Source organism: Mugil cephalus, chromosome 6, assembly GCF_022458985.1.
Source record: "Mugil cephalus isolate CIBA_MC_2020 chromosome 6, CIBA_Mcephalus_1.1, whole genome shotgun sequence".
Classification (NCBI taxonomy): Eukaryota; Metazoa; Chordata; class Actinopteri; order Mugiliformes; family Mugilidae; genus Mugil; species Mugil cephalus.
The window spans coordinates 8380544-8408261 of NC_061775.1; the positions used below are offsets into that span (position 1 = coordinate 8380544).

A 27718-nucleotide genomic window follows, 5' to 3' on the forward strand; every position below is an offset into this window, starting at 1 on the left:
GTAATAAACTTTTTAAACTTAAGAAGTGTTTATCTATTACAGAAGCAAAGCGCACTATGAAATGACAGAAAATGACTGGCGAGCACAAACGTTACCTGCAATTACATTCGCTTCAGCCTCAAACTGTCAAAAGAAAGGCTCTTTTCAGGAGGAAGAAGGCTTTTTGATTGAGCTTTGGATTCAGCCTTAATTGAAACCTTATGTGTGGAATTCTGGGACTTTGGCTCGCTCCCAAAGAATCCACAGAATGTGAAGCTTTTATTTTTTTTCTACCTCCCTCTCTCTCTCTCTCCCCCCTCTCTCTCTCCTCTCCCTCTCTTTTTTCCTATGTGCATGGGTGTCTTACCAGTGAGTCCCGGTGAAGGCGACTGACAGAGAGAGAGAGAGAGCGAGCAAGCGAGAGTGATACAAGGTCTCAGACTGTAACATCCAGCCGCCTCACACTCAGTGGAATAATCTAAACCCATCTGTGAACAAATGGTCTGAAAGGAAAAATAACATCTTACTAGTAAGTCATCATTTTTCCAACTTTTTTAATACTTTCATTCAAGTTTTTCTCTTTGTTCGGACTCTAAACTCCAGCCAGCTTTCTTGAAGCCTGTGAAAAAGCTCTGAGCGCTGTAATGGTTCCTTGAATTGTCTCGCTTAGAGAGCACTGGTTGCATATTTGAACTCGCTGTACCTTCTGTGTGAAGTGGCTGCTGTTTGTATGGCAGAGCGGTGCAGAGCCAAATTCAAAACCCCCTCTGCTCCAGATGCAGCTGTTGTTCAACAGAAGCCATTATTCGTGCACGCTGTTTTACTTTGCTGTGGTTAACTTCAAGTGGGATTAATGCTCGTTCCTTCTTTCAAACACATTTTTCACTTTGAATAACAATCAGCGTTGAAGAGAAGAGGGCAACAGATGGAAACTTCTCTTTGTGAAATTGCCCAAACTCCAGAGAACTCTGGTCTCTGTGTTATTCTTCACTCTCCATGAAATGCGCTCTCCTCTTCAACTTTCAAATACCACACATGTGTAATGTACAGATTTAACTCCGAAGTTTGTTGGAGGGATTTTTATTGCATCATACATGTCCCTGTCTAGAGCGCAGAGTGGCACCAGCAATTGTTTTTTTGTTTTTTTTTACAGTCCACAAAAGCAGCATGACTAATAAAAAGAAACGATGTGCCTTGCATCAAACTCACACATATTTGTGTGTGCTTTATTGCAGACAGGCAGTTATGCCACCGACTCACTTGCGGCCGCTTAGATTCTCTGACAAAACATTGAAATATTTGATGATGCGGCTTTTCGCAAAGGTTTCGGTCCCTCGACTGCGCGGCCCGTTCCTGCGTGTCACGGAGGTCGTGATGTGTTCTTCGCTGTTATGTAGGTGTTACGTAGGTGGTATGCAGGTATTTTCCTGTGGTATGGTGGTGATAGATGTTCACACACAGAGGACTCTTTTCTACCTCGACAAGGAGTTAAGGATATGTATGAGCTCACAGCTTTGACATTTGAACCGTGTACTCAGGACTCGGGAGAGGTGACTCTCATCAATGGAGAAATTGTTGCAGTCAACAGGATCCTGGCTGAATCCCCAAGCCTGTGTCACACCAACATGCTGATACATGTTTTCTATATATATATATATATATATATATATATATATATATATATATAAAAACATAAATGATCTTTTGTTTGCAGTAGTAATGAGTAATTCCAATTATTTATGTGGTTTTATGTTGTCTCAGAACCCAGTGCCTCAAACTTCAAAAGCAACAAAGAAGGAGACATCAGCCAGGCAGAGAGACAGAAATAAAAAGAGTGAGGTGAGAGAGAAGACAAAGGAGGAGAGAGAAAGAGAGAAAATAACGAGAACGCAGCACGTAAACATGATAGTTTGATGACATTTGTGAACCGATGCTCGGAAAATAAAAAGTGAGACTGTTCGGTCTCAAATTTAAACATTTTAATAATGTCTTTGTGTGTGGTTGACAGTTAAAACCCGTTTTAAGTCATTTCCATAGAACGAATGATCTGGACATACAGCAGCACTATATTGTGACTGATGAGTTGAGCCTTTGAGGGCTGCAACTATTCGTTCTCCCCCCCGAGTTCCGCCACTTTATCTGTACAGCGAGGGAACAAAGATGTATCAGAAGTGTGGGTTTACACTAAATGAGTGGAAAGCAGAAAATGAAATTTCACAACTTGGCCACAAATGAACTTGACAAAAGCATCATTCACCACAAACTGGGGGTTCATGACAGTATAGGGGCATGTGGCTGGGGATTTTTCCTTGAAGCCCCCTTTGTTGTGTCCTCACTGGGTTGGATGTGTAAACAGGAAAGCATCTTTATCAGGCTAAATAAGGTCTTTATCAAAGCGGAGTGGGGGACTGTTTGCTGATGGGGAAATACATGAAATGTTTGTGGTGGATGAAAGAGGGGGAGTGATGATGTGCTCGTATTTCTTCTATTTGCTCAAGACAGTTGAACGTGACCACACGCCATCCCTCTCTATCAAATCAGACTGCTGCACAAGTATGTGCTGCATAAAGACAAATATAAGCTAACACACCGATAATGAGGATAGCTAGAACGTCAACACTGGGAGTGTGTTATCGCTACGTCTTCCTGACATATCGTTTTAATTAGCTTCCCTCCACAGCTCTGAGGCTGACTGACATCCTCACGTACAGACCCTAATCACACACCACAGCAGAGGCTGTAATTTCAGCCCCACATTCAAAACACTGCGCCAGAGGCCCGGTGCTTACTTAGCTTAGCTGTAACTCTGCGCTGACGTTGTTTGATTGGAAGTGTTTTCAAATCAATGCCTCTGGCAAGAGAAAAACAGCTGCACGCTCGCTAGCTGAGGTGCATGCTGTAATTTGGTATAAATAGTGCCATTTCAGGGAACACCATGCCCAAAATACTGCGCTGTTGACTTTGCATCCCACACGTGCTTGAACTTCGACCCTGCCCAAACCACTCATCACCCCACCATTTTAAAGGGATTAGGTTGCATGTAGCCCAAACAAGTCTGCGTTTGTGCCTTTTGCGTCTGAGTTTGAATTACTTTGTCTCGGACTCAAGAGCCACTTCCAGATATTGAATTTCCACTCACATATGGAATAATTATTGCTCTGATTCAGAAACGGCTCCTTGAGCAGATCTCTGAACGTGACACATCAAGAAAACTAAATAATCACGAAGAAGCCAAAGTATAAATGCTCCCTAACCTAACGCACAGTAGCCAGAAACTAAAGCCTCCTCTCTGTTTGCACATGTGGCCGTTTTTTTTCTTTCTTTACCTCAGTAACTCTCCATCTCCTGTTTACATGTGGCAACGTCTTTATGTTTGTCTGTTTGACTGATGCACACTATCCGTCCCTCGCTGCCTCTCTGTTCCCCCATGTCATCCCTAATTAAAGGCTTTTAGAGATGATCTGAGGCAATATGTCAACATCAAACGAACCTCGTTGACTCGCTGAAGGCTGCCACTGGCTGCAAGTGACGGTCCGAGCGGTGAGTGAGCTGTCACTGCCTACGTCAGGCTGGACGGCCTCATATGAGCTCTGTTGCTTCAACGTCTTTTTGTTGTTGGAGCGGAGTTATTTGTTATCAAAAGTGAAAAGGAAGTTAACACATTTACTAAAGAACCACCTTCATATTGTTCTCTTTACAGATTAAGATTTAACAGGTAAATGTAAAAAAAAAAAGAAAAGAAAAAAGCTTGGAAAAATGAAACAATCACAAAATAGCTGGTGACCCTATAGAGGGGATGGACATTGGATTTAATGATGCTCTTTAGTAAAATAACAGGAAAGAACAAAGAAAATCATAAGTAGTGAATAAATAGCGTGCACATTATGTAGGCTACTTAAGATGCGTTAAGCATTTTATTTGGTTCAGTTGTTGTATGTCTTTCTGTTTAAATTTAAGACAGCTCCTCTTGTTGTGGTTTGAATGGTTTAAATGTAAAAATGTTTTTTATTTGAGCAGCGGATGGACCTCTGCTTTAACGGGGGGGAGATGGAAAAAAATGAGTTTCTTGGCATCGGCGGCTGTTTTTTCCAATCTGACAGTGTAGCTGTAAAGATTGGTGCCTGGAAATTGAATCATAAAGTATCTCCAGTAAAAGATTTCAGGCAACTTTCCTTACATAACAAACACGGCCAGTGTCAATGCACAATAAGCACAATGAACAGTTCAGGCCTTTGTTGAAAGGTAGAAGCCTGAGCTCAGTCTGCACGTTGGTGTTTACAGGTGAAGCAAGCTGTGCTCCTTTGTGGTTTCTCGCTTTATTTCTCCCTTGTGGCTTCTCAACGTCAGGTGGTAGCCTTTTACAAGCACCTGCGGCTTGAGCAGCTCACGTGCTCAGGCCGCTGAAGGTCCCCGACGGCGGCATCGGTGACGTTCTGCACCAGATGTGTTCCTGCTCGAACCTGCTTGACATTTAGCAGTGCAGCTACGATGTGAAAGTCGAACAGCGCACCTTAAACTTTGCTTTATTATGTAGTAAATGAGCAAGAGAAAGTCGTTGCGCAGCATGCGCCCTGAATCCTCCCTTCAAGCCCCATCGTCAGCACAAACCTGTCGCTGACTTTGACCTCTCGTTGCCTTTACCAAAAAATTCTATTAAGCAGAAAAGGATCCAAAAAAGAGCAAAATGTCACAAGACTCAGCAGAGAAAGCGAAGAAGCTGTTTCCACTCTCGTCTGTGAAACAGAGCAGGACCTTAGCTTTCAAGATTTCGGTTTCGTATTACCGTAAAACTTTTTGCTTACGAAGCAGAATCTTGTTTTTATTCACAGCTTCGTGGAGCAACATTCAAAATCTGCTTTGTATGTCATTACACGTAAGATTAATTAAGCATGTTGGCTGAGACTGTTCTCTGCAGGTGTTACATCTAGACAGTAGAGGACTGTTGTCTGTGGTGGTGTCTCTTCCTGTCAAGAAGGTCTAATTATAAATGTGTGTGTGCATCCGCGCGCGCGTGCGCGTGTGTGTGTGTAGACCTTCAGCCATGCACTTCCCTGGTCCTCACTCTCAAGTTTTACTGCGGCGTGTTTACACGGCTCCACCTGGGTCTGATTGGGAAATGCATTTAGATTTCATGTTTTCCCATAAAAATAAAATGTCTGTGATGATATATTGCAGCCTTAAGGGGCGGATATAACCGAAAACACATGTGCGTGCAATCAGGCCCGACACCAACAGTGTCCATAAACACACACAACCTTATACTTATATCAGCTGCATACTTTATGTAGCTAAAAGGACCTGGCATCATTTCTTTTTGCTCCCATTTTATTTTTTATTTGGACCTGATCGGGATCAATGTACACATATGGTATTCATAGAGTACATACACTTAGTCCTCTGTAGTACATGCATGAGCATATACATTATATATAAAATAAAATAAGGAGAAGTGCACAGTAACAGAAAATGAGTAGTGAGCAAGAGAAGCTCTAAGTCTCCAAAGGTTTCAGTATATTAGATTACAGTGTAAAGTACAAAAGAGCAAAACATGCAGTGAAATAATTCAAATTAAGCCCACAAAATTGCAATATAGGAGCCAATGTGTCACATTGCCTCCCTACAATAATCATTATTTAACTGACAATAAATGTCTCAGTTTTTATTTCAGCAGAAAATTGTTGCGATTATTGATCCTGGGTATAATCTCGTTAAATTTCATTGAATATCAGACCTGTCCTGACAACTGACTCCAAAATATATTCACATATAGCCTGTAAAAAATTAAAGCATGTAAGCATGTACACCAACGTAAAATTATGGGAACAAACACTATCGCGTCCATTCAATTTTAGTGAGTTTTAGCGTTATTCACATTTTATTCGAAATGAAATCATACAGTATAACAGGGATTATGGCCTGTGATTCAGTTTTGTCATTACAAAAAAAAACAACGAGATTTTGAGGCAGCTCTGCAGCCTCAGATTGTGCTGTCCTCGTCTTCCACGTGAGGCCTCACACAGGACAGTTTTTGATGGCTTCACTCTTTCTCTACCCTGCGAGCCTCGGCTGGTCGCTTCGTCTCCTGGAAGGGATCCTGTAAAACCGCAAACGTTGATGCGGCGGTGTGTTTGTGTGCGTGTGTGAGAGAGACTGAAACGCTGAACTGAGCCAAGTAAACCTTTGTGTTTACTTTACAGGATTTCCCAGGCTGCAGGACTTACACCAGTGTTACTCTGTGTGCATGGCCTCTCACTCCCAAGAAAATCTGAATGTTTACACAAACAGGAAATCCTGGGAAAACAAAATAAAATCGCCACGCCGCGTGCAACCTTCTGACTTGGCAATAAGCTCTAACGGAATTCGTGAGTGAGTTTCGAGTTTCAGGGGACACGTGAAACGTTTAGCAATAGAGGTGAATGTCAACGTGTGAAGTCTTGATATTCTGATTTGAATAGTTATTCCTACACATTATCTAATTTTTAAGCCCACGATTGTGGCTACAATGTATTTAATGTGTTTTTCTGATTCAAAAGTGTAGGTTCAGAATGTGAACGCGTTTCTTTCTGTGGGCTCATGGGTTTCTGAGGGGAGTATCTGTCCTTCACCACTTCCTGAACTAGCCAAGAGGGACCTGAGATTTACAGGGCAGAAACAGAAATTCAAGTCAATAGTCATTCCATTCAGGAACGTTCTGCTCCAAGTGGATACAATAAACTGCTGCCTATCAGCGTAGTCTTTATAATTACCTGTCTGATTTTAACTAATGGTCCAGTCAGAGAGATTAAAGGTTGTTGGTTCTGTAACGTCTGTTCAGACTGAATGGTGCACTGACGGGCTTAACATATCTATGAATGTATCTGGGCACAGATGTTATTCTAAGTGGGAGACTGACATGTAAGATATTGTGTTAAATGTTAAGTCACATACCTTAATTCCCACCAGTACAGTAGATCCAGTGATTTGCCACCACGTTCAGGAACACTCACAGCCACATATGGTTTTGTTTTTATATTTGATCCTTGGTGAGAAAGTGGTCGTGTGTGTAAATGGCTGCTTTGGAGTAATATACTGTTAGCTATGAGAAGACTGGGAGATAGAAAAGTTAAGTATTCTTCATAGGTGCAGAAATAATAAATATGGACGTATTTATTCAAGTGTTCAGCTGTAAGTTGTGAGAACACCAGACCACACCAGGACACCAGACAAATTTTGCACTGGCATTCACCATAGCTAACATTTTAACGAGCTAACGAGCTGATAACTTAATGCTAAGTTTCCTTAGACGAGACCAACATGTCACAACTTGTGAAGTCGTAGATTTCCAAAAATTGTCTACTTTCAAGTTTGTGATGTGAAGTTAGCTGCTAACTTTGATATTTTACTCGGACATATTACAAAAAACTACCAAGAAACCTCTATGCAACAAAACTGCAGTATATTAACTTACCATTACCACTGATTTCTGAAAAAAATTAGCAAACAAAATCTTTACTGTAATTAGCAGTAGGAGGATGTTTAATGCTTGCACAGAGCCAAGCTAGCTGCGCTGAGCTAAGCTAACTAGCAGCTATTTAACTAAGTAAAGGATCAGTGCAGTATTATTCTCTTCATTCACACAGGTGTAACTTTTTCTTTTGAAATACATCCCGCTATTATTGAATGTTTCCAAGAGATGAAGCCATGGTGGCGGGCTGCGTTAATCATAGTTATGATCTTTGGCCTACGTTAGCGCTGATGTTTTTAGATGCATTAAAAACCTTCTCTGTGCGTTCTGTGTTTGTGATGTAAAATAATATACTGATATTGTGTTTGGATGCCTATGAAGTCGTAGAGAGGCCCCAGAGGCCTCCTCCCCCCACAGATATATTTCACTGAGGGACAGATGAGACTTCTGGATTAGGAATACAGCGTATGAGGCCAGTTTTCCTTTACGGGTTATTGCCTAGTCATTTACAACTTAAAGTCTGGACGTACAGCTCACAGAAGGTGAAACCTGATATTAAAACGCACTTTGTTACGTCTGTTGTCATTCTCTACAGTTAAAAAGTCTTTCTCATTCTTTTGTTTTCCCTCCTGTTGTTTTGCTTTGGTTTTAGATGCTCTCACAGACCTGTAGCACTGAGTTTTATGCTTGAGGAGAAAAGTACCTTGGGACAAATTGAAAAGTGTCAAACATGCTACTCTACTTTGAAAGGTCTTGTTTTGATTTCTTTATAGACTTTCTGTCTGGGTTTGTTTTTTGTTCCTGTCCTGAAAGCTTTTGGAAAGTGTCAGTGGTTTATTTTCACAAATGTGACCCTGGAGTGTGCCTGTATAGGCTTTCATGAAGGGTAGCTGCCTTGAAAGATAGGAGATCCAAGTCAATTTCTATTTTGTCATGTCAGCTTGAATTTAAAACACAGCCAGCACCTGGGTACTTTAAGTTAATCATCATGTATTCACACCACAAGCAAAAAAGAAATAGAATGGCACCTGGTGATATGAAACTACAAACTGAGGATCGACTTTTCCACTGTTAATCTCAGTGTACCTGTTTACACTGGAGGGCATGTACTGGTGTGTCAGAGTCAAAGGTGGACCCAGTGTACTTGGGTGCCATGGTTAACAGACTTTACCTCAGACCAGTGATATCCAAACCAAACTCTGCCTGCTGGTGTCTGCTGGTTGTTTAATTAGCAGTAAAATGGCAGACGTACTTAACCTGGATGGAAACGTTCTTTCCATTATGTCACTTCAGTTACAGAATTTTTAAAAAAACATTGAAACATTATTTACCCGCATGCTCCAGCACGTTGAAGTACAACGGCTCACAGATCAAACCGTATACATCTCTGCGTTTTGCTGATGTGCAGGTGGGGAAGTCTATGATCTCCTATAGCTTTTTTCTCCCGTCTCTCGGGAGCCATGAGAATAAATTCGCCGCTGAAGGGTTTGTGCAGCTGGGCCTGTGCTTCCAATCCCCTTCCATTTCTCTTTCACCATTTCTTCAGAACAAAGTACAGTTTATTATAAAATGACGCAGCTAATTTTTGTGGAAAAGCCCACGTTTGATGACAGCAAGTGGTTAATATAGTAAAGGGCAAATTTATAATTATGGAGTTAAACCATCGGATGATTTGACAACGCTTTCTCAAGCTTATTTCTGTTCTTCTATAGTTTCTCTCTCAAAAGTTTGAAATATGTCTCCGAAAGTGCAAAGGAAAAAATCCTGGAATGGATACTTTTTGAAACCGAGATAGGACATGAATAATTTTTTCCTGCTGTGTTCCCGTAAGTAGAGAGCGGAGAGAACTTTCCAGGACTGTGAACCTGTGTCTCAAGCACTGTTGACTGATCTGATGTTACTATAGCAGAGTCCAGATATGGAATAACAGCTGCTCTCTTCATACAGGTATTGAGAACACAGCTGGAACCAGAGGATGCCACAGCAACTTAAACAGGAAATCCATTTCCTCGTTTGAAGCCAACCATCTAGAGCCTAGAGTTCACTCTTGAACATACTGTAGTGCGCACAACTTACACTCATAAGCATAATAATATCGACAATAGCTTGGATCTCATAACTGTGGCAGCAGACAAAAAAGACAGGGGCAATTTTAAAAGCCATATTTTAGAAGAGCTCATAAAGTTTCATTATTGTTTTCCATGGTGGTTCAGTGTTTGTCTTCTGGAATTTTCAGCAACGTGATTTGTCAAAGCAGCTCTTCACCAGTTCACTCTTTACATGCAAATTTGACCTCAGCTTGAATGAATCGCACTTTTCATCACTACATAAAGCAGTACTCTCAAGCCTCTGAAATAAGATCTCAAAGTAGAATGTGCCAAATGTGGTTGTTGAAAAAATTTTATTTTCTTGTTGTGGTGGCCATCGCGAGACACCTCAGACTCGATTTGTTGGACGAAGCTGCCTGTTGTCAAATGTTCCTTAACTTTTATTTGTCTAAAATGTGATTTTTAATATTCATACATTGAGTCACTGAGGCTGCTGGAGAAGCAGGCATGTTGAGTCCATTACAGCTCAGTGACCATCAAACTAAATGGCAGATACGGAGGTGAGACAGACTGTGTTGGATCAGTCCTGTAGCTATCGAGAATTTTGCAAAGTTGATGAGCAGTTATAAAGATTTAACGTATTTTGCAGTAAAACGTGCAAACACATGGTCCCTTGAGAGTCTCCAAACGTAGAACCAAAGGTCAGTTGGCCTCCTCTGTACGATACAGGCAGTCTTAACATAAATGTTCCTCCGCGGTAAACACATTTTTGACCTCCAAATGCGCATAAGCCATCAGGTGTTTGTGTTTCATTAGCTATGAAAAGCCAAGCGGAATTAAGTTTAGTAAAGGCGTCTCAGTGGGAAATGGCTGTAACGTGAAGCTGCAGGATATGGCAGCAAGGAAAGCAATGAGATTATGTCTGAAGGGACAATGAACAAGGCAAGTCCGGGCCATAATTAGTGTCGCACACTGTAGTGGTTGGACAGTCAGTGCTGGCTGAATGAAATTAGTTCGAGGTCTGTTTTAAGGATGGTACATTTGAGCATTTCACTCGAGGGAAAAACTGATCTGTCACATTTTCAAATAAAGCCCCAAAAAAAGTCCATTTGGCAAAGCTGAGGGCGATATTCTTTGATGGTTCTTAGTAGCACCATTATAAATCAAGTAACAGCTCACCTGGACATGAGCTCAGAATCAACAACTCTATGGACACACTGACTTCATATACAGTATGTCAAAGGTGAATTTGGACAGAGGTTATCTGGAGCATTAGTAGAGATACCCACTTGGACAGAAACAATAGTAATAGGAGAAACTGATTTAAGTCCATCATAGTACAACGCTGTGCAGTCACCAACAGCAGATAGAACAGGAAATGAACACAGGACTGTACTGTGGTTCTGTTTGTGTTTCACTGACCAGACTACACTGCTGCATGCTGCTGATCCTTCTGTTATTTTAATGTGGATATGTCAGTAAAATGTTGTCTTTGGCCAGTGATAAAGACCAGGAAATGTCTCTCTCTCTCTCTCTCTCTCTCACACACACACACACACACACACACACACACACACACACACACACACACATGCTGATGTCTCTCAAAGAAAATTCCCACAAAGCTCTGGTAGCTTTGCTTTGTGTTATGTATGATTAGGTCCAGACAAGCCTGCAAGTATTTACTTCTACAAGCTCATGAGACAGTGGCTACAATAGTCAATGTTGGAAAATGTAAATTACATAGATTCACCTCGCTGGCTAACACATGATCAACATGCTGTAAACAATAAAAAGTAGACTGAATTATAAAACCAAATGTTTGGTGGTAGTGGTACCCAAGCTGCTCTCTCCAAGTAGATATGATCGGATAATTGGAAACTTAAGTGTGGGCTTGTTGTTGTTGTAATAAAACTATTGTCTGGTTTGATGAGTATTTTGTAGCTCCAGTTTAATACATGAAAAATTAAATGTGGTCAGAAGCTCGTTAAAACCAGTTGCGTCTCTGAGCCAGTGGTCAGTTGGAGGCGGCTGGTCGCCGCTGCGTCTCTCCAGCTGAAGTCATGTCTGTGACTCAGAGTCTCAAGGTCTCCTTCTCCTCTCCTTAATGTTTGTCCCTTCATTTATTCATTCATCAGTTCTTCCTACAACGGGTGTGCAATATGTAAAATTCTAAAATAAAAACCACCAACGGGCTCTTTTGTCTCTCACGGCTGATACTGACACGTCACTACAATTTAACGGGCTTTTTCTCATAGAGCGATAAACTACTAAATAAATGGAAGTTCCACTGTTAGGTGGCAATTACTGTGACTTTTATTGAGTGGAATAAAAACATGGTTCCAATTAAACTCCTATTTTCCTCTTATATATCTAAACAAATGTTTGGTTTCCATGAATACTGAGGAGGGAAAAAAAAAGAGTATGGGATCATCCTGGTGGCTGCGTACAAAGATATTTTTCACAGTTTTAGCAGTGGAGTCAAACAACGTAAGAAACCATCCTGACATTTGTGTAACCTGCTCTGTCGTTCTCGTTTCTTCAGGTTGGAGGTCTTTCCATGTGTTTGGGATGATGCACCTGTGGGACAGTCACTTCCTCCTGCTCAGCCTCCTCCACCTGTTCGGAGGCGTCTCGTCGCAGGTCAACCCAGGTGAATGCCAAGTGACCAGTCTGATCTGTGTCTGGGTTTAAGTCTCAGCCTGCAATTAGGTCATATTTAAGAGATTGTGAATACTATAAAATTACTTTTGTGAGTTTTGGGTAGTGTTTTTTGGGGTTTGGTGCTCCAGTCCAGCACTCCAGACTGTGACTGATTCAGATTTTGGATAAATGCTGCTTTGTGGGAGCCATGTGGTCCCCTCTCTCTGGTTTGGCCTCTTTGATCCCAGCATGCACGCCTCTCCTCCAGCTCTGTACGGGTGGTTTTTGTGATGTCAATGAAATAGGACCAATAATTTTTTTTTACAAGGAAATAGAGTAGCAACATTTGGTGGGCAGAGATGGAGTCAAACAGGAACCAAAGAGAACTTAGACTATTTGCCAGTAAAAACCCTGAGCCGACTACTGTTTATGATTTCAGTCTCAAAGCTTCTGTCATCAGGCTGAGTTTTCTTTATCGTTGAAAGAATAATGAGTGACATACTGTATATTCAGTTCTAAACAGTAATTAATGATGATTTGTTAGAAAAGTTCGACAGAGGTCACTTACTCTGCCAAGTAGCATTTAAAAAGAAAAAAGCAACAGTGGAAAGAAAAAAGAAAAAAAAAACGCCCCGTCACTTCCACATCCTCAGGCTTTACTCCACCCCACTTCCACTTTCAAAATAAAACTTTTGACATTACATTATGCAGTGTCGTTAGACTATGAACCCAGATTTATTTTCAGAAAGTATAAAAATAAAAGCACGCATGAGGTCATGATGACAGGTCTGGGGGTTTTCTGCGCTCTCAAATGAAGATTGGTCAAAAGTTCCTGAAGCTAAACAACAAACATTACACTTTTCAAACCCAGCAAACCAACGGGAGCTTTTTTAAACTAAACTTTTCAACAACAGCTGTTTTCTACGTGAATCATTCTTGTCATTGACGTGTACACACACACACATGCAATGTTTATCATTGATTTATTCTTTGTGCCAAAGCTAACGGAGTAAAAGAAAGTCTGCTACGAAGTTTTAAATAAAACAGATATAAGAAAATAAATAGAGAGTGGGGGAGATAGAGATTGCATAGCGTTAAATGTTGTGTGCATGCAGTGGTTGCTTTCATGCACATGGCCTCCTTTACACATACCTATTAATAGCCACGTTTTATGACCTATATAAACACATGTAAGATCTTTTAACTTCCAGGATTCAAACGTTTTGCGAATGAGCTTTTAATGAGACATTTTCGCAACTCCACTTCTCCCTCGTTTCTCTCCTCTTTCCTTGTTTTTGTGAGCGCGGCCGCATGTGTGCATCCGCTCGCATGCAATAATCCACATGCACACGCATGCTGTGGATCCAGCTATCCCACTGGAGTCTGTGGCTAATGCATACCAGACATTCTGACAGCAGGAAAGTCCATTGAAACGGGCTCTGTCTTTCTCTCCAGTATGTGTGTGTGGTGTGCAATTCCCGGTATTTGACCACTCATAAGTCATGGAAAGGACGGATTGTGCATCCGATTATGGTCAAAGTTCAACAAGTTCACCCCTGAAGACAATGTTTTGTATCTACTACCTGAAAACCCACCAAGGATTAAGTTAAAACGTCACCTCCAGTCCCTCTGAAAGATGAAATCTCAACCTGCTTTAATATATGGAAGCAGGACATATCCAGCTATAATTCTGTCTAATGCTTTAGTTCTGTTGCATTGAGAAGAGGGTCGTTTTTCCACAGTCTGGAAATATTCATGGCTGTATTTAGTAGAGCTGAGATGATGAGTGATGCCAACTTTCCCCTGTTTAAAATTCCCAAGCAATGGAGTTATACCATCCCTGTCTTTCCCATTTTACTTGTGAGTGGGCGAACTTTATTTCACTGTGGAGAGGGAGGGGGTGCGGACATGAGCACAGGCCTGGCAGAGCAGCCAAATGTCATGCAGTACTTGTATTGTGTGGTATTCTACTTGTGAGGATGTTTATAGTAAGAATTGAATGAATGCAGTAGAATTTAGGAGCCCTTTGAATAACTAAAACCACAAATCATAGCAGTACATTAATGTTTGAAAGAATTAATATAACTTATTATGAATTTCCCCCATGGGGATCTATAAGGCTACACCTTATCTTAAAAATAATAATAATAATAATAAAAGAAAAACTGATGGACTTTGCAATTTAAATTCTGCTTCTATAACCAAACTTGGTTTAATATGACAAATAGCTTATTGCCCCTAATCAAATACTAGCTGTGTGTGTATAATGTTTTTAATATATTAGCTGACAGATTTCTTTTTAAACATGAGTAAACATCATGATAAATTTGCAGAGAGAACCAATACATTAAAGTCGTAGGCTGTAAGAGGGAAAATAATAAAAATTTTATTTTCATTGGGTTCATCACTACAAGTAACCTCGTTCATATTACAGACAATATTCTGATTAATCTTTGGCATAAAAATGTTAATGAGTGCAGCTTTAAAGATACTGGCTTGTGTAGTTCCCCATTGTGGCCACAGAGGCCGCTGTTCAGTAGGTTACATGGTCGCAGTTGAAGATGTCGTGAAGTCGTTAAAAAGATCATAGGCAGTGTAACTAAAACTGCCCTGACTTAATGGACATATAAGGGACAGGTATGTTAACATTAACTTCTTAGTGTGTGTGTGTGTGTGTGTGTGTGTGTGTGTGTGTGTGTGTATGTTGGACGAGGGGCTGAACTGTAAATGTTGCAGAACAAGCCTTCCTTTCAGTAGTCAGGGTGCGGTAAAAATCAAGAGGTGAGAGAAAGGTTTGGTCCATTACTCCTTCATCTCCCTCTCCCTCTCTGTCTTTATTCCTCCACCACACAAGGCTGGTATTTTTCCACCTTTTTTTTTTTTTTTTTTTTTTTTTCTGGGTGATATTTTTAGATGGCTGAATATGAAGCCTGATGGGTGGCGGCGGCGGCGGTAGTGGTGGGGGGGTTTAATCTGTGTATGTGTGCCTGAGTCCAAATGCCCCCACAGCTCACCCCTGGGGTTACCTCTGAGTGGGTTGGGTAGATAAATAAACACTGCAAAAACCAACATTTGGAAGAGCGGTCATACATCCGGCATCACATACTGAGACCCGTCTCTCTTTCTCTCTCTCTGACTAGTCTAGGATGTGGTTAAAGACTCTGATAATGACTCCTGTTTTCATCAATTATGTCCCTGACGGTTTCTGTGTTTCCCCCAACTGGTGATGTTGCTGATGTTGTTGTCTGTGTATGCGTGTGTGTATCTCTGTATTTTTCTGGCAGTACTTCTAATCTAAGAATTACACAATTTGCATTGCTAACCCAAACCATGCAACATATTCATAATCAGCACAGTGTTCCCACCAGACTGTGGAAGTAAAAAAGAAGAGATGTTACTCTGCGCTCACCTCATTCTTCATCTCAATGTCTGTTTACACTCTTCACCTCCATGTGAATGAGGCTCCGCTGGCATTCGCAAGTACTGGAGGGCCAGCCACCTTAAACCCCATAATCTCTGGTTGGACCGAGATAGATACAGCATTTCAGCTACTACAGCCAAATAACATCATTGTTTACCGCTTTGTTTTCGACCAGTCATGTTCTTATCCGCGCTATATTTTTAATCACTTATTAGAGATCTCTGCGGTTGCCCTTGAAGAAGGTTCTGACAATTTGTGCTTTACTGCAGCTGTCATCCATGCAGTTTGATCACTGGGCCTATCACCGAAATGGTTTTGTAATTAAAGATACCACAAATGCGCTCAGAATATGAAACGGTTTTTGGTTGATGTGGTCTGTTTATTGCCAAAGCGATTTCGGTTCAAGGAAAGAATTAGGAGTGGAGTGAAAGGGAGGGGTGTAAACAGTTTAGGATAAATGATGGAGGCTGGAGTGAGGAGGGCAGCATGAAACAAAGGTTAACAAGGACAAGATGGGAGGAGGACAGAGGGGCTAAATCTAGACATCTGGAAGAGTTTTTGTTTGTGCCTTCCCCAAACCAGAGCCGGAGCCTGCATGCATGTGTGTGGTTGCATCAGCTCCTGCTTTTTGTGCGCCAGGAGGACGCGTGAGCGGTGTATCAGGTCATCGTCCCCAAACCTACAGGCGTTTCCACGTCTCAGCTTTTAAGCAAATATTTGGAGGAGATCAAGAGAAGAGGAAGACAGAATCGCAGGGAGCGAAAAAAGACGGAAACGAGGAGCAAGAGAGGGACAGAGAAGGCCTTGAACCTGGAGCTCTGCTGTTGCTGGCATCTTCTCAAAGGGTTTTCTGTGAGACAAGGGGCCAGGCTACGAGGGTCAGGCTCCCTCTTACTTCCACCTCCAACTCAGCTGAGAGCTGCAACCCAAAACTATCGCGTGCACAAATCTAGTTTTTCCAAGGGCTCTTTCATCCATAAGCAAGGTTGGATGGCGGTCATCTCCTATCAGGTGGAACTATCAGAGTTAGACCATAACACAAGATCAACCCAACATATGAAGAGTTACCTCAGATAAGTGAACACGTTCAGATACTTAGTTAACACATTGGCGCTCATTAGTCCACTCTTAATGAAAAGAAGAAGTCACATCGTTAACTTTAATTTCTTCTAGCCTCTGAAGGGTGCACGGGACACAGGGTGAGACCACACACGAGGACGGGACTGAGCGGAGAAGACAGAAAAAAGTAGGATAAAGGGGTGGATGGGGCATGCAGGAAACAGAGGGCATATTGCTTCTTTTGACCGCACAGTGGGATCGCGGCGGGCTTACGCCAGCTGTGCTGGTGTAAGCTCATACGCTGACTAACTCCTGTACATGTGTTTGATAGAAGCTCTGTTTGCCCTGGCAGAAGCACTGGATGGATCCAGCTTATTATTTTAATAAAGCAACCACAATTTCAGAGTGCGTAGTTGTGTGTATGTGGCGTCCTCCCACAGCACCTCCCCACCGATTTATATCCAGCGCTATCCATCATGATTTTCAAGTTTCTTGACAGAAGCTGGGAATTAAGTAGTTCTGTCTCAGAAATGTCTGAGAGCATCTGGTGAATGTTTGAGTATGGTTTCGAGTTTTCAACGCCAACCAGCGCTGTGGTTGGTCTGAGAGGAGTTAGGGGAGCCATATGTTTCAGAGTGTGATAACTAAATACCGGCGGTGGAAACACTACAAGAAAATTCCTTCTTAACTAGAGGCACGCTTATTTGTCACATACTATTTAAAAATAATCTTAAAGTGTCCATAATCAATATTCCTTTAATCTGTCAAAGGATAATTTGGTATAACGTACTAACCGATCCGTCAGTTCATTAACTGTAGTAGGTGGTGATCAGGACATCCAGAGTGTGAGGAAGCAGACACATTCAGACAGACACAAACTCTAATTTTAACTTGCTGAACATGAGAGTTACTGGCCTACCGCTGCCTCGATCAGTTAGTTTGTTGGTATTTCACTCTACTTGACTATGGATATGTATTTCAGACAAACCTACTTTATACCTTTAAGTTTCAGCTCATTTTTCACTGGTTCACTCTCACATCATCTGAGATTATATGAAATGTACAGAATAACTGGATAACTGATGAACTAAAACACCCCCCAACCTTTTCATGATAACAGTATTTGGGTAAATGGAGTATTGCTGATACAAACCAAACTGACCACTATCTGCATGACAAATCTTTATCACGGGTTGCTTTGTGAAGAAAAAGGAAACCAAAAGAACTTTAGGCTAGTATTTTCTGACTGTGTCATAACCAAACGTCTACTGTGTAATTTTTGCCTTTCCAAAGCAGCATTATAAAAAGTGAACTTACTGTAAGTTAAAGGGCAATTACTGCTTTCAAAAGAACTGGTGAACATAAAAGCTTCTCATCAACGTTTGTAATTAGTCCCTCTGACAGTTTATGACTGAACACACTCCTGGTTGAATGTTCATCTTGGGGTTTTTGTCTGACGGTTTCCACGTTGTGCTTTAGGGCTTCATGACTCACGTTTTATTAATACGGTGTTGTGGTGTCTCAGGTGTGTGTCGGTATCCTCTGGGGATGTCGGGAGGGCAGATACATGACGAGGACATCTCTGCTTCGAGCCAGTGGTCTGAATCCACCGCTGCTAGATATGGCAGGTAGGTCTTACACACACACACATGCACGCACGCAGTAATGCACGCACACACAGTTGCGTTTCACAGTCTGTTTACCCTGATAATGAGTGTGTGTGTGGGTGGTTTATCCTGCAAGGTGCCTTGTGTCTGTTTATTTGCAGTGAACCACAAAGTGGGGTACCAGTTCTACTTACAGCCACATGATTAAGAGTGCATGTGTGTGGGTCTATAGTGTGTTTGCACGGTAGGACTTGGGTGGCCTTCAGTGAGTATCAGGATAATGATGTAATACACTTTTCCTCATCCATCCTGATTGTATTTCAGTCTCACCCGGCTCCCCCTCTCCCCTGCCAGCCCTTTTCCTGAAATTAATACTTTAAGATGAATTTACGACACAGCCTTTCACCAAGGTGCTTTTATAACGTGCTGAACTGAAATCCTCCATCACACTGACTTTAACCCCTCCCCTCCCTTTTTTTTTTTTTACGTTTCTCTTTCCCCTTTTTCCACTGCAATATCCATAGACCATTATTCAATGTTTTTTCCTCATCCCTCTGTTCAGGTTGGATTGTGAGGAGGGTGACGGCGCGTGGTGTCCAGAGATAACCGTGGAGCCTGACCACCTGAAGGAGTTCCTCCAGATTGACCTGCGCTCGCTCTACTTTATCACCCTTGTTGGCACCCAGGGCCGTCACGCAGGGGGTATAGGAAATGAGTTTGCCCAGATGTACAAGATTAAGTACAGTCGCGATGGCAGCCGCTGGATCTCGTGGAGAAACAGGCAGGGCAAGCAGGTACGTTTATCGAAATGAGTCAGTGGGTGGGGTGTAATGCGTGTTTTTCTGGCTTGGTTGTCATATTGTAATCTACTTTGACCTTTATAACAAAAGGTTCATAACCATGCATTACCTTTGTGTCTTTCTGGTCTTTCATTGCTTTTACCTGGTATTATATGAATGTTGAAGTATGGTAGGACAGACTGTTATCAGACAGACTGCAAGTTCAGTTAGTCTCTGTCATAAGTGAGGTCAAGATGTGTTTGTTTTGTGTGTAGGTGATCGAGGGAAACAGGAACGCCTACGACATCGTACTCAAGGACCTCGAGCCACCCATCATTGCTCGCTTTGTCCGCTTCATGCCTGTCACAGACCACTCCATGAACGTCTGCATGCGCGTGGAGCTCTACGGCTGCGAGTGGCTGGGTAAGTGTAAAGAAAAGAGCCAAAGCACCACGTAAAGATTCACAGAGGATCCACTGATTGTCTTCTTTTCAATACAAGAAATAATTACACAATGCATATTTGTGGAGAAACAGTACATAATAATCATACCACATACAAATAATACAATTTTCTCTTTCTCTTTCTCTCTCTTTTTCTCTCTTTCTTAAACTTGGTTTATCTTGGTTTTGATGCTCAGAATCAAATTTAAAAGAGTCACAGATGTCTTTATGTTTTTTTTCCTTTGTTTTGTTTTGTTTGTTCTTATACTTATTGTCCACACATCCTTCTGTAACGTCAGTTTTAAAGTTAGGAATATGACAAAAGCATAAAGATCCATTATATAGGTCATCGGAGCATATTATATGAATCAAACCCTAAAAAATGGGATGGTTTTAACCTGGGGAAACGGAAATCTAAACACAGGAAGAAAAGGGAAAACAAACAACATTTTATTTTCAACAGTCTGCATGGCTACAAGTTCAAAGACACAAACACAACATCTTTCTGCCATCAGGCCCTCTAGTTAAACCATGGCCCTCACTGATCCTTCTCTGTCTGCTTGTTCTGCTGCTTCATTAACATAACTCAATACAAGACAGTGTGATTTTTTTTTTTCCTTTTTTACGCAAAATGGAAAATCCCAGTGAATCATTTCTTGAGCAACTTGACATATTGGTTACTATGGTGGCCAAAAGACACCCAACTACAATTTCAAGCAAATTGTTGAAGAACCCACAACAAAGTGTGTGGGGTTGAGTAGATGGATGTATTTTACATATGAATAATTTTCCCTGCTTTACAGATGGTCTTGTTTCGTACAACGCTCCAGCAGGAGAGCAGATGAGCCTGCCTTTGTACCCCGTTTACCTCAATGACTCTGTCTATGATGGCGCCGTCATCCACAGGTGTGTGAGTCCTTTCTGATTCCTGCCTCACCGCTTTCCTTTCTCTCGCACCACTACACTGCTCGATCCCTCGCCCAGGTCTTTTCCCCGCTCGCCGTGTTGTCGGCTGGTCACCATGGTGAAAGGAGACAGACAGTGGTGAGCGGGTCATTGCAGTTTACTGTTGGGTAATACCTCACAGAGGTATGAGTCAGCCGTGCTTACAAATTTTCAAACTCGAATGAACCAAGCATCACGGACTTTTAGGAGAATTGTGTTTGGATTATGGCATGGTGAATAATGTCCTCCATGACACAGAACCTATTTCCTCTGTCAAGGAAACATTGCAGAGGAAAAAAGAAAATGGCCCATATTCCAGTATCAGAGCCAACAGCTGAAGAGAGGAGTTGGTTTTGGAAATGCTGCCACCCAGTGTTGAAGGATTATACATGGCAGCCTCTCAGCAGATTTGCTAAATTGTGAGACCAAACGATGTTGGAGGGAAGTTCTTTACATTTCTCGCCTTTCTGTTTGCCAGTATGACTGAAGGCTTGGGCCAGCTTACTGACGGGGTGTGCGGTCTGGACGATTTTACTCTCAGCCACGTCTACAACATGTGGCCGGGGTACGACTACGTGGGCTGGAACAATGAGAGCTTCTCCAGTGGATTTGTTGAAATTATGTTTGAGTTTGACCGCACACGAAACTTTACCACCATGAAGGTGAGGTTCCTTCTAAAACAAGTTGACGTGCCCCAGGCGTCTTCCCAATCGATACTAAAAAATATCCCGATCTGCCTTTTTTCCGTGTCGTAGGTCCACTGCAACAACATGTTCAATCGGCACGTCAAGACCTTTCGCCAGGTGGTTTGTTACTTCCGCTCTGAATCGGACTGGGAGGCCGTGCCGCTCTCCTTCAGCCCAGTGGTGGACGAGAAGAATCCCAGCGCTCGCTTTGTCACGGTCAACCTGGCAAATCACATGGCCAGCGCCATCAAGTGCCAGTTCTACTTTGCTGATGCCTGGATGCTGTTCAGCGAGATCACTTTCCAGTCAGGTACAAATTGACTGTATGGTGCATACTGCTTCCTGCTAGTTTGACCTTATGATATACACTCACTAGTTAATTAAGTACCCTACTAAAAACAAATGTCTTCTAAGATAAAGGTCCTGGATTAAAATCCCCTTCATGATGGTCTAATGTTCAGTTTATGTTGAAGCAGCCAGAGAAAGTACATGTAAGTGTGAAACTGCGTGATACATTTTGCAATATAGAATATATTGTATAATATACATACTTTATCTTATGTAAAGTAATCCACATCACTTATATATATATATATGTATATATATATACACACATATATATATATACACACATATATATACATATACACATATATATACATATACACATATATATACATATATATATATATATACATATACACATATATATACATATACACATATATATACATATACACATATATATACATATATATATATATATATATATATATATATACAGTATATATACAGTATATATACAGTATATATATATATGTATATATATATATATACCCCTTGTTCTCTCTTTTTTAGCTCTTCTTCCTTATGGTACCTATACACCGTTTTAAATATGCTGAGGGAAATGTGTAACAATTAATAAAATATGTTTTGTTTTGTTATTTCCTAAAATGGGGTTGTCAGAATAACAGAAACATGTTGGTACAACACTGTACAACTTAACAGTTCTACACACCACAGCCTTCAAAATGCAAACACTTTTAAATAAACAGCTCTCTCAGTTTTTTTTTTTAAATAAATGCTGAACACTGTAACCTTAATCACATTAAGATTTTGTGCTGAACTGTGATGTTAGGACCCACTAATTTTCACACTAGTGTACCTAATGAAGAATTACGTTTTGAGTTTGATAGGATGTTTTCATTTCAAATAAGCTCTGCTTGACTTGCCCTTACAGATACAGCCATGTACAACACAACACTGGCTCCACCCAAGACAGGACTACCACCCAACACACAACTAGGTAAGCTGCTACAGTCACACACACACCCTCTTGTACACTACTAACAACTTCCATTAGGTTATCATATATCAGACCTAATTATTATACACATGCTTGTGTGCAGAGAGTACAGTATCTTTAAAATCCTCAAAAATGTGACTCTCCGCATCCCCCCCTCCCTAGAAGAAGACCCCAGGCACAAAGTAGATGACAGCAACACCCGGATTCTGATTGGTTGTTTAGTGGCCATCATCTTCATCCTCGTGGCCATCATTGTCATCATCTTGTGGAGGCAAGTTTGGCAGAAGATGCTGGAGAAGGTGAGCTGTCACTGATACACCGGTCCATGAATAATGACTCATTTTTGTGTATTTCCGTGGATGTTTGCATTTGGGAGGTGGTCAGATCTGTTCCTTCACCCCCACGTCCTTTATTCTAGGCCTCACGTCGGATGCTGGATGATGAACTAACTGCTAGTTTGTCAATACAGAGCGAGACGTTTGGCTACAACCACAACCGGTCAGGTACGACCAGTGAGCAGGAGTCTAATTCCACCTATGAGCGGATTTTCCCGCTCGGTCCAGACTACCAGGAGCCGTCGCGTCTCATATGTAAGCTACCGGAGTTTGCACAGAGCTCAGAAGAGCCCGGTGAGCGGACGCGCACATCTGCAGACGCATTCACATCCGGTTAAATTGATATATCCACACTCGGTGTGCTCAGCTGTTGAGATTTTTAGTTACAGTTCCCCACATTGTGTTCCAGCTTCAACCAGCACAGCAGCTTCTAAATCCACCACTGCCACTGTGGTCCAAGATGGTGTCCCTCACTATGCAGAGGCAGACATTGTGAACCTGCAAGGAGTGACCGGAAGCAACACATATGCCATCCCCGCAGTAACTATGGACCTGCTGTCGGGGAAAGATGTTGCCGTGGAGGAGTTTCCACGGAAACTGCTAACATTTAAAGAGAAATTGGGAGAGGGTCAATTTGGAGAGGTGTGCATTCTTTGCCTGTCTTCTTTAGCCGCAGTAACAGGTTTAGATAACATTAAAGCACAAGATATATTTGTCATCTCTTCACATCCCTCGTTTAGGTACACCTTTGTGAAGCAGAGGGAATGCAGGAGTTCATGAACAAAGAGTTTTTGTTTGACATTCCTGAGGACCAGCCAGTCTTAGTGGCTGTGAAGATGCTCCGTTCAGATGCCAACAAAAACGCAAGGTACGATTCTTCCTGTGTGCTGTGACAGGAGACGAAAATAAATTCTGACATTAATTAGGGATGTCCGATATTGACTTTGTGCCGATATCTGATAGCCGATATTGTCCAAATTCTTAATTTCCGATTCCAATATCAACCGATATGGTATACCTATGCAAGCGTTATTATTATTATTATTATTTTTTGCCCAGACATGCAGCATCACAACCTGGGCATTATTATTATTATTATTATCTGTTTTCATTATAAGTGGTAAAACCGATAACGATTTGAACAGATATTACGACATTAACTAACGTTAATAGAACTGTAAAATCCTTGAACTTAAGGAAATTGTTCTGTGTTTGTAGGAATGACTTCCTCAAAGAGATAAAGATCATGTCGCGTTTGAAGGACCCCAACATCATTCGTCTGCTAGCTGTGTGCATCTACAGTGATCCACTCTGTATGATCACAGAGTACATGGAGAATGGGGATCTCAACCAGTTTCTATCCCGCCACGAGCCTGAGGGACAATTTGCTCTGCTTAGCAATGCCCCCACTGTTAGGTGAGTAGGTGGCTATAAGTTCATATATACAGTGGAGGAAATAAGTATTTGATCCCCTGCTGAATTTGTAAGTTTGCCCACTTCCATAGAAATGATCAGACTCTGGTTTTTATGGTTGTTTACTGGTTATGGGTATAGACAGAATATCAGTCGAAAATGCATGGGTCATTGTCATGTTGGAAAACCCACCCACGAGGCATCTTCAGTGTTCTTGCTGAGGAAAGAAGGTTTTTGTCCAAGATGTTACAGTACATGGCTGCATTCATTGGCCCCATAATGCGGTGAAGTTGCCCCGTACCCTTTGCTGAAAAACAGCCCCAAAACATGATGTTTCCACCTCCATGCTTAACCGTGGGTATGGTGTTCTTTGGGTCATACTCACGTTTTTTCATCCTCCAAACACGGCGGGTCGAGTTAATGCCAAATAGCTCAACTTTGGTTTCGTCAGACCACAGCACTTTCTCCCAAGCCTTCTCTGAGTCATTTAGATGTTCACTGGCAAACTTAAGGCGGGCCTGTACATGTGCCTTCTTGAGCAGGGGGACCTTGCGGGCACTGCAAGAGTTCAATCCATAACGGCGCAGTGTGTTGCCAACTGTTTTCTTGGTGACGGAGGTCCCAACTACTTCCAGATCATTAACAAGCTCCTGCCGTGTTGTTTTAGGCTGCTCCCTCACCTTTCTCATCATCATCCTCACTCCATGAGGCGAGATTTTGCGGGGAGCTCCAGACCGAGGACAGTTGATGGTCCTTTTATGGGTCTTCCACTTGCGAATAATGGCACCAATAGTTGTCACCTTCTCACCAAGCCTTTTGCTGATGGTTTTGTAACCTATACCAGCCTTGTTCAGGTCTACAATCTTGTCCCTGACATCTTTTGACAGCTCTTTGGTCTTGCCCATGGTGCTGTAGAAGTTGGAATGTAAGAAACTGATTCTTAGAGCAGGTGTGCTTTATATACATGACGAGTTAAGATCAGGAGTATTGGTAATTAGTTGACTGAGCACAGCTGTGTGCGACATGCGCACCAGCCAATCTGTAGGAGCCTGAATTCTAAGTGAATTGTTGGGGATCAAATACTTATTTCCCTTAATAAAATACATAACAATTTATAACTTTTAGATTGTGTTTTTTATGCATTTTCGACTGATATTCTGTCTATACCCATAACCAGTAAACAACCATAAAAACCAGAGTCTGATCATTTCTATGGAAGTGGGCAAACTTACAAATTCAGCAGGGGATCAAATACTTATTTCCCCCACTGTACATACATTTTTTTTTTTCTCTTACCTTCAAGCACATGACGCCATCTCTGTCAATTGTCCTCTCCAGCTTCAATAACCTGTGCTACATGGCCACTCAGATAGCATCTGGGATGAAGTACCTCTCCTCTCTAAACTTTGTCCATCGAGACTTGGCCACGCGGAATTGCTTGGTGGGCAAAACCTACACGATAAAGATTGCTGATTTTGGCATGAGCAGGAATCTGTACAGTGGTGACTACTACCGCATCCAGGGCAGAGCAGTGCTGCCTATACGCTGGATGTCATGGGAGAGCATTCTGCTGGTGAGTGGATGTGTTTTCTGGATTTTAACACATTTCCAGCTAATGTGAGAAACCATGTTCACTCTCTTTTGCTCTGCAGGGCAAGTTCACCACAGCCAGCGATGCATGGGCCTTTGGGGTGACCCTGTGGGAGATACTAAACTTCTGCAAGGAGCAACCTTACTCTCAGCTCACTGATGAGCAGGTGATAGAAAACACAGGGGAGTTTTTCAGGGACCAGAAACGACAGGTAGGTGCTCATTAAAGCTTTTCCTCGTACTATTATAACCATCACTGAATGCCTGACTTAATTTCTGGCCTTCTGTCACGCAGATCTACCTGCCTCAGCCTGTGCTGTGTCCAGACTCGCTCTACAAGATCATGCTGAGCTGCTGGAGGAGGAACACAAAGGAACGGCCCTCCTTTCAGGAAATACACAGAGCCCTCCTGGACATACAGCCTTAAGCCAGTGCAGTGTTTGAAACAGTGATTCCCAGTCCGCTCATCTCTGGATTGAAGGAGATGGTGCAGGACAAGAGTAGCAGACACATTCCAGGTGTAAGCTATTTTGTTTCAGCAGAGAAACAGTGGGCGGCCATCTTTAGGCCCCCGAGATACCATTTGGGAAACACTAGTTCATGGACTTAACACACTACAAACATGGACAACCAGAGACATTTGGTGTGTCAGTTTGAATTCAATTAGCATGGACATGCTGGCTAAAATGTTTTATACACGTAGAGAGGTATTCCTTATTCTACACCATCCCTCAAACACAAACAGAAGCAGGTTTAAGGGTGTGACCTATGGTGGAAGACAAAATTTAATGTAGCAAGAGACATTCTGCACTTTTTAAAAATATATATTATCTTAATTTTTAAATATCGGCCCAGGGCTTGAAATATCGCCAACAGACTCACGCAACATTATTGAAGAACTTTCTGGAAGACTGCTTGAATGTAGAAAGGAAAAGTGCAGCGTCATGTTTCAAGTATCGTTTTCAGAGTAACTCCACACATTTAGAGTAACGAGAATAACACGGAAATGTCAAGCGGCTCAGTCATGCTCATCTCTCTGCAGTTTTCCTATAGTGATTGAACATAAAGTGTACATGACTGTGTATTTTCAGTAGATAAGTTTAAATCTCAAATATCAGTATTTTGTATTTTGTAATATTTATATGTTCATAAGTGTTTGTCCTGTTAATGTTTTGTTGATATATTTGTGTATTAATATGCTCTTTTATTTGGAGTAATGTATTTGATGATTTGATGCAGTAATTCTTCCTGGATTTATACGTTGCCAACTGCCTCAAGTTGATAGGCCATACTTGTTGGTAACTGTTGAGGTATGAGAAGATCACCCGGTCATGTGTTCTGCTGGTTCAAAAGTATGTGTTCACAGTCTGTATCATCAGAAACATGCGTCTGAGTGTGTTGCGATGCCGAACAAGAGAAAATACCACAAATGCAGATGAAATGAGAATATTTAGCTTATAGCGTGCATTTGAGTGGAGAGTGGAATTGTCGTGGTTTATATTAAAATTAAACATCTATGAGGTCAAATGAGTCATCCGCAAGTTTTAGTTAGATGAAGTCTTTGTTTTTATTAATGCACTCTGGATTCTCTCTACTACTATACATTTTCCATTTACTTAATAGCTTGACACAAAACAAAAGTTTCAGCCAGGTCAGCTGTATCTAAACAATCATGCCTGCTCAAATGTGGCATTTCCAACTTACTGGGGCAGAAACACACGTACAATTTAAAGTGATATCCCAGTTTGGAGACACACTTGTTTGTATTATTTGGTGATTTTCATCAAATAAATATCCCTTAAATCCTCTCTCACTGTTACAAATAAATTGAAGGCAGACGTTTATGTCTGAGGAATTTAGTTTTACTACGTCTTTGTACTCAAATGTTTTTCAGTGAGAATATTTTACATGTGTTGTAAACAAAAGCTGTACATTGATAGACCAAACACAAATAAAATTTAATCAGGGAATTCTATCTGTTTGAGAGCTTGTGTCTTATTCATGGGTACTGAATATTTTA

The 27718-nt window shown here is 41.6% G+C and overlaps 1 protein-coding gene across 3 annotated transcripts; it reads left to right on the forward strand.

The window, feature by feature from the left end:
* Window positions 1-363: 363 nt before the first annotated feature.
* On the forward strand, window positions 364-27673 carry ddr2a (discoidin domain receptor tyrosine kinase 2a). Of its 3 annotated transcripts, none has more exons than XM_047587959.1 (17): window positions 364-508; window positions 12017-12124; window positions 18120-18222; window positions 18764-18995; window positions 19256-19403; window positions 20227-20329; window positions 20847-21030; window positions 21124-21364; window positions 22295-22360; window positions 22523-22659; window positions 22779-22989; window positions 23105-23337; window positions 23436-23563; window positions 23914-24111; window positions 25447-25681; window positions 25761-25910; window positions 25994-27673. In XM_047587959.1, the coding sequence occupies exons 2-17, from the start codon at window positions 12043-12045 to the stop codon at window positions 26123-26125; spliced, it is 2583 nt and encodes an 860-aa protein (XP_047443915.1). In that variant the 5' UTR covers window positions 364-508; window positions 12017-12042; the 3' UTR covers window positions 26126-27673. The 3 variants fall into 3 exon arrangements, with proteins under 3 accessions (XP_047443915.1, XP_047443916.1, XP_047443918.1); XM_047587960.1 differs by having other exon boundaries at window positions 22830-22989; XM_047587962.1 differs by lacking the exons at window positions 364-508; window positions 12017-12124 and adding an exon at window positions 16692-16781.
* The last annotated feature ends 45 nt before the right edge of the window (window positions 27674-27718 follow it).

Excerpts from the sequence above, each read along its gene's own strand:
- ddr2a (XM_047587959.1), top strand. The coding sequence starts at position 12,043 with ATGATGCACCTGTGGGACAGTCACTTCCTCCTGCTCAGCCTCCTCCAC. Across the intron at positions 19,404-20,226 it reads CTACGGCTGCGAGTGGCTGG|ATGGTCTTGTTTCGTACAAC; the intron begins GTAAGTGTAAAG and ends CCTGCTTTACAG. Across the intron at positions 22,361-22,522 it reads ACCACCCAACACACAACTAG|AAGAAGACCCCAGGCACAAA; the intron begins GTAAGCTGCTAC and ends CCCCCTCCCTAG.